The following is a 12,236-nucleotide window of genomic DNA, read 5'->3' as shown; positions in this document are numbered from 1 at the left end:
AAAGAGCAGGGGAAAGGGGGGGATGTGGTCAGGAGGAGGAGGAAGAAGGGGGGACAAAGAGAAGGAGGAAGACGAGTGATGACAAACAAACAATTATAACTAGAGTACAGATGGTAAGAAGAACATACCTTTTCTCCCCACACTGACAGTGTGAGAGAGACAAAGGTTAAGGTAGGGGTCTCTGTACTTCTTTGGTAAGTTTACCTTCAAGGCTTTGTTTCCCTTGTTTGTAGTAGTCATGCCACGAGAGCCGCTTCCAACTACACCACTTGTTGGTCTGTGGAAGAGAAGAACTTCAATAAGAATCCATATAGCCAGAGGAGAAGAACAGTGAGTTTTCACTGAGAGTTCACATCAAATATAGAAGAACATGAGAAGAACAGGAAAGGTGCTCAAAAAAATGATGTTCCTCAAACTCAAAATCCATTGAAGGAAAAGGTCAGAGAGGAAGGACCTGGGAAATTCTCTAATACGGTTGAGAAGGAATCGAGGAGATAGATTGTGCGGAATAGAGGAAAGGCACATTGTGACGGAGCCATTAGTTTTCAGAGATGGAGCAGAGACTGCAGATCTTCTGCTAACAGTAACAGGCAGGCAGGCCAATCAGTAACAGGCAGGCCAATCAGTAACAGGCGGCCAATCAGAAACAGGCAGGCCAATCAGAAACAGGCAGGCCAATCATTTGAGCAACTGTGAACTAAAGGACAGTTGGCATTTGACGGTTTGGCACAACTACAGCAGTAGCGACTGTCACTTTGATTTATTAGAAAACAAAACCATCAGCGGGGAACTTCCTCAACGAGCAGCCACCAGACAGGAAACACCAACTGAAAAAGTCACCATCCTACTGTATGTACCTCAGACTAACATCTCAGACAAACAGCTCTAACACACACACCTCAGAAATAACCTACTGTATGTACCAGTCCTGACACCTCAGACTAACAGCTCTAACACACATGGGGAATGTCCATTGTCCACGGAAAATGTTTAAAACATATTTAAAAGACAAGCGTTTATTATTTGACAAGTTCAGGTAGTCCATCCCCATTTGGTGACTAACGAATACGAGATGACTGGGGAGGGAAACTGTATTCTAGTCAAGTCCATCCTATTCAACTATTACTATTCTATCCTACGTATTCTTCAGATATACTATATATTCTATCCACATACTGTCCATAGTGTCTATACATCCCATCACACACACATACAGTGCATTCTGAAAGTATTCAGACTCCTTGACTTTTTCAACATTGTTACATTACAGCCTTATTCTAAACTGGATTAAATAAAATTTAAATCCTCAATCTACACAAAATACCCCATAATGACAAAGCGAAAACAGGTTTTTAGAATTGTTTGCAACTTAAAAATAAAAAAAATAAAAAAAAATGAAATACCTTATTTACATAAGTATTCAGACCCTTTGCTATGATACTCGAAATTGAGGCCAGGTGCATCCTGTTTCCATTGATCATCATTGATGTTTCTACAACTTGATTGGAGTCCATCTGTGGTCAATTTAAATGATTGGACAGGATTTGGAAAGGCACACACCTGTCTATATAAGGTCCCACAGTTGACAGTGCATGTCAGATCCAAAACCAAGACATGAGGTCGAAGAAATTGTCTGTAGAGCTCCAAGACAGGATTGTGTCGAGGCACAGATCTGGGGAAGGGTACCGAAACATTTCTGCAGCATTGAAGGTCCCTAAGAACCATTCTTAAATGGAAGAAGTGTGGAACCACCAAGAGTCTTCATAGAGCTGGCCACACTGCGCAACGGGGGAGAAGGGCCTTGTCAGGGAGGTGACCAAGAACCCAATGGTCACTGACAGAGCTCCAGAGTTTCTCTGTGGAGATGGGAGAACCTTCCAGAAGGACAACCACCTCTGCAGCACTCCACCAAATCATGCCTTTATGATAAGAGTGGCCAGACGGAGGTTTTTGGACATAAAGAGGGACTTTATCGAAGAAAAAAAAACCGAACATTTATTGTGTAACATGGAGTCTTGTGAGTGCAACCATATGAAGATCAAAGGTAAGTGATTAATTTTATTGCTATTTCTGACTTCTGTTACTGTCACGTCCTGGCCAGTAAGGGTTAATTGTTATTGTAGTTTGGTCAGGACGTGGCAGAGGGTATTTGTTTTATGTGGTTCAGGGTGGTGTTTTTGTAGTTAGGGCATTTGATTTAAGTATTCCGGGGTTTTTGGGCACTGTTCCTTGTTTACGTATTTCTATGTTGATCTAGCTGGTTGTATGTCTATGTTTAGTTAATTGGGGTGGACTTCCAATTGAAGGCAGCTGTGTGGTGTTGCCTTTGATTGGAAGTCCTATATTAGTTGGGTGTGTTTGTGGGAGATTGTTTCTTGTTTAGCGTGTGTGAGCCTAACAGGACTGTCTAGTAATCGTGAGTTAGTTTTGTTATTTTGTTTGTTCATTTTTGAGTTTATTAAATGTTCAAAATGAACTATCTCAACTCTGCTGCATATTGGTCCTCTTTTTCCGACGATGATTTCGCTATATCGTCTGACGACGAAGAAATCCCTGACAGTTACTCCTCTACTTGGCTGGTTACTGGGCGCTGTTCTCAGATAATCGCATGGTTTGCTTTTGCCGTAAAGCCTTTTTGAAATCTGACACAGCAGTTGGATTAACAAGAAGTTTATCTTTAACTTTTTAAGGTATAGGGGGAAGTATTTTCGATTTCGGATGAAAAGCGCGCCCAGAGTAAACTGCCTAATACTCGGGCCCAGAGTCAAATATTTGCATATTGTTAGTAGATTTGGATAGAAAACACTGAAGTTTCTAAAACTGTTTGAATGATGTCTGTGAGTATGACAGAACTCATATGGCAGGCAAAAACCTGAGAAAAATCCAACCAGGAAGTGGGAAATCTGATGCTTGTAGTCTTTTCAAGTCATTGCCTATCTAACACACAGTGACTTAGGGTTCATTTTGCACTTCCTAGGGCTTCCACTAGATGTCAACAGTCTTTAGAACCTTGTTTCAGGCTTTTGCAGTGAACAGAGAGCGAACAAGAAGGCCAGGAATTTGGTGACTCAGAAAATGATATGACTTCGGTGGCGCGCATTCACGTGATGAGGTAGCTGTGTTCCATAACGTTTTTCAAGACACTGGAATCGTCCGGTTGGAATATTATTGAAGATTTATGTTAAAAAGGCCCTAAAGATTGATGCTATACAACGTTTGACATGTTTCTACGAACGTAAATATAACTTTTTTTGACTTTTCATTGTGAAATTTTCGGCACGCTTCCTACATTTGGAGTAGCTTACTGAACGCGCAAACATCAAGGAGGTATTTGGACATAAATGATGGACTTTATCGAACAAAACAACATTTATTGTGGACCTGGAATCCTGGAAGTGCCTTCTGATGAAGATCAAAGGTAAGTGAATATTTATAATGCTATTTATTTACATTTACATTACATTTAAGTCATTTAGCAGACGCTCTTATCCAGAGCGACTTACAAATTGGTGCATTCACCTTATGATATCCAGTGGAACAACCACTTTACAATAGTGCATCTAAATCTTTTAAGGGGGGGGGGGGGGTTAGAAGGATTACTTTATCCTATCCTAGGTATTCCTTAAAGAGGTGGGGTTTCAGGTGTCTCCGGAAGGTGGTGATTGACTCCGCTGTCCTGGCATCGTGAGGGAGCTTGTTCCACCATTGGGGTGCCAGAGCAGCGAACAGTTTTGACTGGGCTGAGCGGGAACTGTGCTTCCTCAGAGGTAGGGGGGCCAGCAGGCCAGAGGTGGATGAACGCAGTGCCCTTGTTTGGGTGTAGGGCCTGATCAGAGCCTGAAGGTATGGAGGTGCCGTTCCCTTCACAGCTCCGTAGGCAATCACCATGGTCTTGTAGCGGATGCGAGCTTCAACTGGAAGCCAGTGGAGAGAGCGGAGGAGCGGGGTGACGTGAGAGAACTTGGGAAGGTTGAACACCAGACGGGCTGCGGCGTTCTGGATGAGTTGTAGGGGTTTAATGGCACAGGCAGGGAGCCCAGCCAACAGCGAGTTGCAGTAATCCAGACGGGAGATGACAAGTGCCTGGATTAGGACCTGCGCCGCTTCCTGTGTGAGGCAGGGTCGTACTCTGCGAATGTTGTAGAGCATGAACCTACAGGATCGGGTCACCGCCTTGATGTTAGTGGAGAACGACAGGGTGTTGTCCAGGATCACGCCAAGGTTCTTAGCACTCTGGGAGGAGGACACAAGGGAGTTGTCAACCGTGATGGCGAGATCATGGAACGGGCAGTCCTTCCCCGGGAGGAAGAGCAGCTCCGTCTTGCCGAGGTTCAGCTTGAGCTGGTGATCCGTCATCCACACTGATATGTCTGACAGACATGCAGAGATGCGATTCGCCGCCTGGTTATCAGAAGGGGGAAAGGAGAAGATTAATTGTGTGTCGTCTGCATAGCAATGATAGGAGAGACCATGTGAGGATATGACAGAACCAAGTGACTTGGTGTATAGCGAGAATTGGAGAGGGCCTGAGAACAGAGCCCTGGGGGACACCAGTGGTTAGTTGGAATTAGTTTCTGGAACGCACGAACAAAACGCCGCTATTCAGATATAACGATGGATTATTTTGGACCAAACCAACATTTGTTATTGAAGTAGCAGTCCTGGGAGTGCATTCTGACGAAGACAACAAAAGGTAATCAAACTTTTGTTATAGTAAATCTGATTTTGGTGAAGGCTAAACTTGCCGGGTGTCTAAATAGCTAGCCCGTGATGGCTGGGCTATGTACTTAGAATATTGCAAAATGTGCTTTCACCAAAAAGCTATTTTAATATCGGACATATCGAGTGCATAGAGGAGTTCTGTATCTATAATTCTTAAAATAATTGTTATGCTTTTTGTGAACGTTTATCGTGAGTAATTTAGTAAATTGTTAGTAAATTCCCCGGAAGTTTGCGGGGGGTATGCTAGTTCTGAACGTCACATGCCAATGTAAAAAGCTGGTTTTTGATATAAATATGAACTTGATTGAACAAAACATGCATGCATTGTATAACATAATGTCCTAGGGTTGTCATCTGATGAAGATCATCAAAGGTTAGTGCTGCATTTAGCTGTGGTTTGGGTTTTTGTGACATTATATGCTAGCTTGAAAAATGGGTGTCTAATTATTTCTGGCTGGGTACTCTGCTGACATAATCTAATGTTTTGCTTTCGTTGTAAAGCCTTTTTGAAATTGGACAGTGTGGTTAGATTAACGAGAGTCTTGTCTTTAAATAGCTGTAAAATAGTCATATGTTTGAGAAATTGAAGTAATAGCATTTCTAAGGTATTTGAAAATCGCGCCACTGGATTAGACTGGCTGTTGCGTAGGTGGGACGAATTCGTCCCGCCTAGCCCAGAGAAGTTAAGGAGATGTTTATCTATAATTCTTTGAATAACAGTTTAATATTTTATCAACATTTATGATGAGTATTTTTGTAAATTGTTGTGCTGATTCACCGGCAGTTTGAGGCAAACATCACGCGCCAATGTAAAATGGGATTTTTGGATATAAATATTAACTTTATCGAACAAAACATACATGTATTGTGTAACATTGAGTCCTAGGAGTGTCATCTGATGAAGATCGTCAAAGGTTAGTGCTTAATTTTAGCTGTATTTCTGGTTTTCTAACTTTATGCTTTCGCCGTAAAGCCTTTTTGAAATCGGACAATGTGGTTGGATTAAGGAGAGGTGTATCTTTAAAATGGTGTAAAATAGTTGTATGTTTGAGAAATTTGAATTATGACATTTTGTTGTTTTGAATTTGCCACCCTGATATTTCACTGGTTGTTGAATAGTGTGAACCGTGGGTGGGACGGTAGCGTCCCACGTAGCCCTGAGAAGTTAAGCTGATGTATAACACTTGTATGTTTTAGGAATTTTTATTATGAGATTTCTGTTATTTGAATTTGTCGCTCTGCAATTTCACTGGCTAGCGGAACACCTATCCCTAATAGGTTTTAAACAACTCCTTTTGTAAGATAAAACATTTATCTAACTGCTCAACTATTTATCTGTACATGGAATTGTATTTGTTAGTTTTTTAATCAATTTTTCTAACCTTTACAGGAAAATGCCCCAGGCACTATCTGATGTGTGGAGACATTTCACTGCAGCTAATGTTGAAGGAAAAGCTGAGTACATTTGCAAATACTGTGCCAAATCATATGTGAAGAATGCAACAAAGATGCAGAATCATCTGGCCAAGTGCATAAAGTTCCCTCAGCAATCACAACAAGCAACCTCTTACAAAAGTCCCCTTACTTCTATTTGAGGTGAAAATTATGAATCAGACACCTTATCGATAGCAACAGCCCATGGTCCTCCTGGAATCACAAGTTTATTTGACTCAATGGAGGAATGTAGTCAGAGAAATGCTGCTGAATGTCTTGCTCGAGCTGTGTATGCAACTGGTTCACCTCTGATGCTCACAGGCAATGTGTATTGGAAGAGATTTCTGAATGTTCTTCGCCCAGCATACACCCCTCCAACCAGACATGCTTTATCTACTCATTTGCTGGATGCAGAGTTCAACAGAGATCAAGTGAAGATCAAGCAAATCGTAGAGAAAGCAGACTGTATTGAACTCATCTCTGATGGGTGGTCGAATGTTCGTGGGCAAGGAATAATTAACTACATCATCTCCACCCCTCAACCAGTATTCTACAAGAGCACAGACACAAGGGACAACAGACACACCGGTCTCTACATTGCAGATAAGCTGAAGGCAGTCATCAATGACCTTGGACCACAGAAGGTATTTGCACTGGGGACAGACAATGCAGCGAACATGCAGGCTGCTTGGTCTAAAGTGGAGGAGTCCTAACCTCACATCACACCCATTGGCTGTGCTGCTCATGCATTGAATCTACTCAAGGACATCATGGCACTGAAAACAATGGATGCACTCTACAAGAGAGCCAAGGAAGTGGTTAGGTATGTGAAGGGTCATAAAGTTATAGCAGCAAATCTACCTCACCAAGCAAAGTGAGAAGAATAAGAGCACCACATTGAAGCTGCCCAGCAACACCCATTGGGGTGGTGTTGTCATCATGTTTTACAGTCTCCTGGAGGGGAAGGAGTCTCTCAAAAAAATGGCCATATCACAGTCTGCCGATATGGACAGCCCCACCAGAAGGATCCTCCTGGATGATATATTTTGGGAGAGAGTGGTAAGCAGCCTGAAACTCCTGAAACCTATAGCAGTAGCCATTGCATGGATTGAGGGAGACAATGCCATCCTGTCTGATGTTCAGACTCTACTTGCAGATGTAAGAGAAGAAATCCGTACTGCCCGGCCCACTTCACTGTTGCTCCAAGCAGAGGAAACTGCAGTTCTGAAATACATCAAAAAGCGTGAAGACTTCTGCCTGAAGCCCATACACACCACAGCGTACATGTTGGACCCCAAGTATGCTGGCAAGAGCATCCTGTCTGGTGCAGAGCTCAACAAGTCCTATGGTGCCATCACTACTGTGTCTCGCCACCTTGGCCTGGATGGGGGCAAGGTTCTTGGCAGTCTGGCGAAGTATACTTCCAAGCAAGGGCTTTGGGATGGAGATGCAATATGGTAGTCGTGCCAACATATCTCATCAGCCACCTGGTAAGAAGGGACTTTGTGGATCTGAGGCTCTTTCCCCTGTTGCCTCAATCATCCTCCAAATCCCACCAACATCAGCCACCTCATCACACACACACACACACACACACCAGGCTGTTATAATACAAGGGTTGAGAAATTGGTGATCATCCAGGAAAATGTGAGGCTTTTTGAGCCTGACAACGAGCCATCCTCAACAAGGTTGGAAAGTGACAGTGAAGGTGAGGCCTCAGAGTTTGATGTTCAAGAGGTGGACATTGAGGAGGTCCAGGGAGAAGACATGGAAGCCTGAGAGGAAGACAACCAAAGCTTTAGTTTCTAGACTATCATTTTACAGATTTATGTTGAAAACATTTTTGGGAGATGTGATGGATCATTGGAGATCATTCAATATTCCCTTTCTTTTGTTGTTCAGTGAAATCATCCCAGGTGAAGAGTCAACTCATTTAATTAAAGTTCGATTCATAACTAAATCGTTTTTTATTTCTATTGAAAGGATTCAATCATTTGCAATTATGTCTACTTATGATAAGATAAAAGGATTCTGTTTCCATATGATATGGTAAATATATCCAATGCAAAAAACATCTTCATTTAAACAGTATTAATATTAATTTGCATATATTTCTGTTAATTCCCATATATTCCTGATAAATCCCATGGAAAGTTTCCACCTATGAATACATCCTAATGTGTAGTATTCCGGAACCCCTTCCAGCTGAGCTGGTCCACAGTGAGTGTGAGCCTTGTCACAGTGTCAGAGGGTAGCAGGACACAAGCTTGTGACTGAGTAGAGCAGTGGCCCTTGACGAACTGCTTTACTCATGCCGAGCACAGCCAACACACACACGTGTGAGAGTAGCGCTTGGCTGCATGTGTGTGCGTGTAATCGTGATGGCTAACACCTCAATTTTGCAAATAGCTGTAAATATGTGAGACGAAGCGTGAGAGGATGTGTAGACTACACACAGCAGAGACGATGGAGAAACAGAAAGACAAACAGAGAGATGAGTAGTCGTACTGAAGTGCGGCCAAGGCGTTGCCATGGCAACAATGGGCGGGGGGCTACAGGTGGAAACGACAGCTCACCTGAGCCAAACGGGATGAGACAGGCCACTTGTTAAAAATGACCTGGATACGACACAATCACACAGGCAGTGGAGGAATGGAACACAGGGTCACATTGTGGCTCGCATTCTTGATGCTTCCCTTTCAAATACCCTCATGGAATAGCCTAACAGTGTTTTCTCTCCGCTAGCTAGTAGGCTAACCCCTAACATTCCATTCCACAGTCAGTACAAATAGATAAGGCATATTTCCATCTAGTTGAGGCTATAAATAATAGACAGTAACACACACCAGTAGTTCCTCTACTGAGTCCCCACCAGATAGCCTTCCAAAATATTACAGAGATAATGGGATATAGAAATATGATTAGGGTTGCAAAGGGTCGGAAACTTTCTGGGAAATTTTCCATGGGAAGTTAAGCCCTGGAAATTTGCTTAAATTCATCAACAACAAAAAAGTTAGCTTATAACAGTGAACCTTTTTTGTGGGATACACATAAGGCAATTCTACAGAAAGTTTCCACCTGAATATTCCCCAAAATGTGCCACCCTAAATATGATGCACAGATAGACTAATGGATGATGAGAGACAGTCAGGTAGCCTATAGTCCTAGTCCCACGGGCCCAGGCTACCTTCTCTTTACAGCTGGTGTAGCTTGGCTATACTAGTAGGGTTAGTGATGAGACTTAAAGTGAAAGGCTGCCAAATCTACAATCTGTGTACTTTGCACAGGTAACATTGTTCAAAAGCAGAGAACAGAGCAGAATTGTCTTGAAGGCAAAACAAGTGGACAACTCTGTCGGCCTGGTTTCCAAGTTGAGGAGAATTTCGTGACACAGCTGTGCAGGGTGACAGGCCAGCACCTCGTTCAGCCACAGAACTGCAGGGTGACAGGCCTGCACCACGTTCAGCCACACAGCTGCAGGGTGACAGGCCAGCACCACGTTCAGCCACACAGCTGCAGGGTAACAGGCCAGCACCTCATTCAGCCACACAGCTGCAGGGTGACAGGCCAGCACCTCATTCAGCCACACAGCTGCAGGGTGACAGGCCAGCACCACGTTCAGCCACACAGCCGCAGGGTGACAGGCCAGCACCTCGTTCAGCCACACAGCCGCAGGGTGACAGGCCAGCACCACGTTCAGCCACACAGCTGCAGGGTGACAGGCCAGCACCACGTTCAGCCACACAGCTGCAGGGTGACAGGCCAGCACCACGTTCAGCCACACAGCTGCAGGGTGACAGGCCAGCACCACGTTCAGCCACACAGCTGCAGGGTGACAGGCCAGCACCACGAAGATTCATGTCCATTCTAGTTCCAAATGACCTTACATGATAGTGCAAAAAAAGTGCACACACACACACACGGGCCATTCCACTAGCAGGCGCACACAAAAGACAGCAAGTGATTGGACTGGGACTAGGCGGCAACCTTGCATCTGACAGGTTCACCCTCTAACATTCACAGCAGAGGACGGAGCATTGGGCACCAACGTCCTCCTCACACACAAATGATTTACCTCCCATAAACGACTTCACCTTGTGTGTACGCCAAGAGAACGGAGGCAGAGCCACGGCTCAGGAGAAGGGATGGCGGGGGAGGGGGAGGGAGGGACGGATGGGGGACACGGAGCGTCTTTTGTAGGTGCACGCTGCATTTTTATGAATCGCCCTGGAAGAATGCTGACAAAACCAGAGCTGATTGCTTGTTGCTCGTAGAGGAGAGACATTACACCCACAGGAAATGGAAAGCGCTGAGTGTGGCCGCTCAACCCCAGTGAAAGGAGGAGAAAGAGAGATTGGGGAGGAGAGACAGAGACACTGAGCAGAGAGAGCGAGAGAGAGAGAGGTATAAACAGCCTTGTGAAAAATGCACTCTCAACACATTTGGAGGAACTGAAAAGAAGAGAAAAACCCTGATCTCAGCAAGGACCGACCAAGGAGCCAATTAGGACAGTTAAAGAAGTTGAACTAGCACGACCAGAGCCATCGCATATATCCCAAATGGCACCCTATTCCCCATGTAGTGCACTACTTTTGACTAGGTCACATAGGGCTCAGTTCAAAAGGAGTACACTGTATAGGGAATAAGGTGCTATTTGGAACACCACCAGTCCAACCTTCAAAACACCCATCAAGACTGTCTGCCTCTCCCTAAATCTCATCATCTCTGCATCGTATGATCACTTCTGTGACAGGAGTTCCAATAACTAACTGAATAGCTGGTTTTACTCCACGGGCCGGCAGGCTGCCTGAGATGTGCAGGAGGATTTCCTCTGCCTACGTTCCAACAGCGCCTACAGGAATCACAACCACGCTTTGTGGGTTGTTTGGGATTAGTACCTGTACCTGTCCCTTTAGCTGCAATAGGAGCTAGTTTGGGTGCTTGGGCCGCTCTCACACCAGAGAGCAGCATGGACACGAACTGCACACCCTTAGGTAGGACTGACTGTGCGTCCGTCATGCTATCCATATGCTAGTCATGTAGAAATTACCAATTTTTTTTAGCGTGAAGTTCAGATTGCAACTTCTCTATTTTGCACTCTGATGTCTGGGACTTCACAGTGGTATCAAGCATATTAGTCGCTAGTTTGCTGTGTCGCAATTCACCCCCCGAGTAAAAACACGACAAGCTCTAGAATTTGTTTCTTAAAATTTTTGCCAATATATTGCCTAATGGAATCTAATGTAAGACCATTCTAGACCTTTTGATCAAATTATTAATACGAGATGATTGCCATAAGTAAAAAAAATATGAATTCCTTGCATATTCGCCATCACGTAAGCTACGTATTTCGTCATCACGTAAGCTACGTATTTCGTCATCACGTAAGCTACGCATTTCGTCATCGCGTAAGCTACGTATTTCGTCATCGCGTAAGCTACGCATTTCGTCATCACGTAAGCTACGCATTTCGTCATCACGTAAGCTACGTATTTCGTCATCGCGTAAGCTACGTATTTCGTCATCGCGTAAGCTACGCATTTCGTCATCGCGTAAGCTACGCATTTCGTCATCGCGTAAGCTACGTATTTCGTCATCACGTAAGCTACGCATTTCGCCATCGCGTAAGCTACGCATTTCGTCATCACGTAAGCTACGTATTTCGTCATCACGTAAGCTACGTATTTCGTCATCACGTAAGCTACGTATTTCGTCATCACGTAAGCTACGTATTTCGTCATCACGTAAGCTACGTATTTCGTCATCACGTAAGCTACGCATTTCGTCATCACGTAAGCTACGCATTTCGTCATCACGTAAGCTACGCATTTCGTCATCACGTAAGCTACGCATTTCGTCATCACGTAAGCTACGCATTTCGTCATCACGTAAGCTACGCATTTCGTCATCACGTAAGCTACGCATTTCGTCATCACGTAAGCTACGCATTTCGTCATCACGTAAGCTACGCATTTCGTCATCACGTAAGCTACGTATTTCGTTACATAAATCTGTGAATCTACTGGGACAAACTGAAATTTTGTCAAAAATGAAAGCATGTTGTGTTCCTTTGCCTAGCT

General features: G+C 44.1%; 1 protein-coding gene across 2 annotated transcripts in view; it reads right to left on the bottom strand.

Annotated features, from left to right (window-relative positions):
• Positions 1–12,236, bottom strand: part of LOC106606437 (transcription factor MafG) — a 44,465-nt gene that overhangs the window by 7,624 nt on the left and 24,605 nt on the right. For both annotated transcript variants that reach the window (XM_014202641.3, XM_014202640.3), the window contains exon 2: positions 205–277. In XM_014202641.3, coding sequence (XP_014058116.1) covers positions 205–240 — 36 coding nt within the window. In that variant the 5' untranslated portion in view covers positions 241–277. The remainder of the gene's footprint in view (positions 1–204; positions 278–12,236) is intronic.

Source organism: Salmo salar, chromosome 06 (assembly GCF_965601325.2).
Source record: "Salmo salar chromosome 06, fSalSal1, whole genome shotgun sequence".
NCBI lineage: Eukaryota > Metazoa > Chordata > Actinopteri > Salmoniformes > Salmonidae > Salmo > Salmo salar.
The sequence above is the reverse complement of the archived record's forward strand: the minus strand, read 5'-3'. Positions and strand labels throughout refer to the sequence as shown.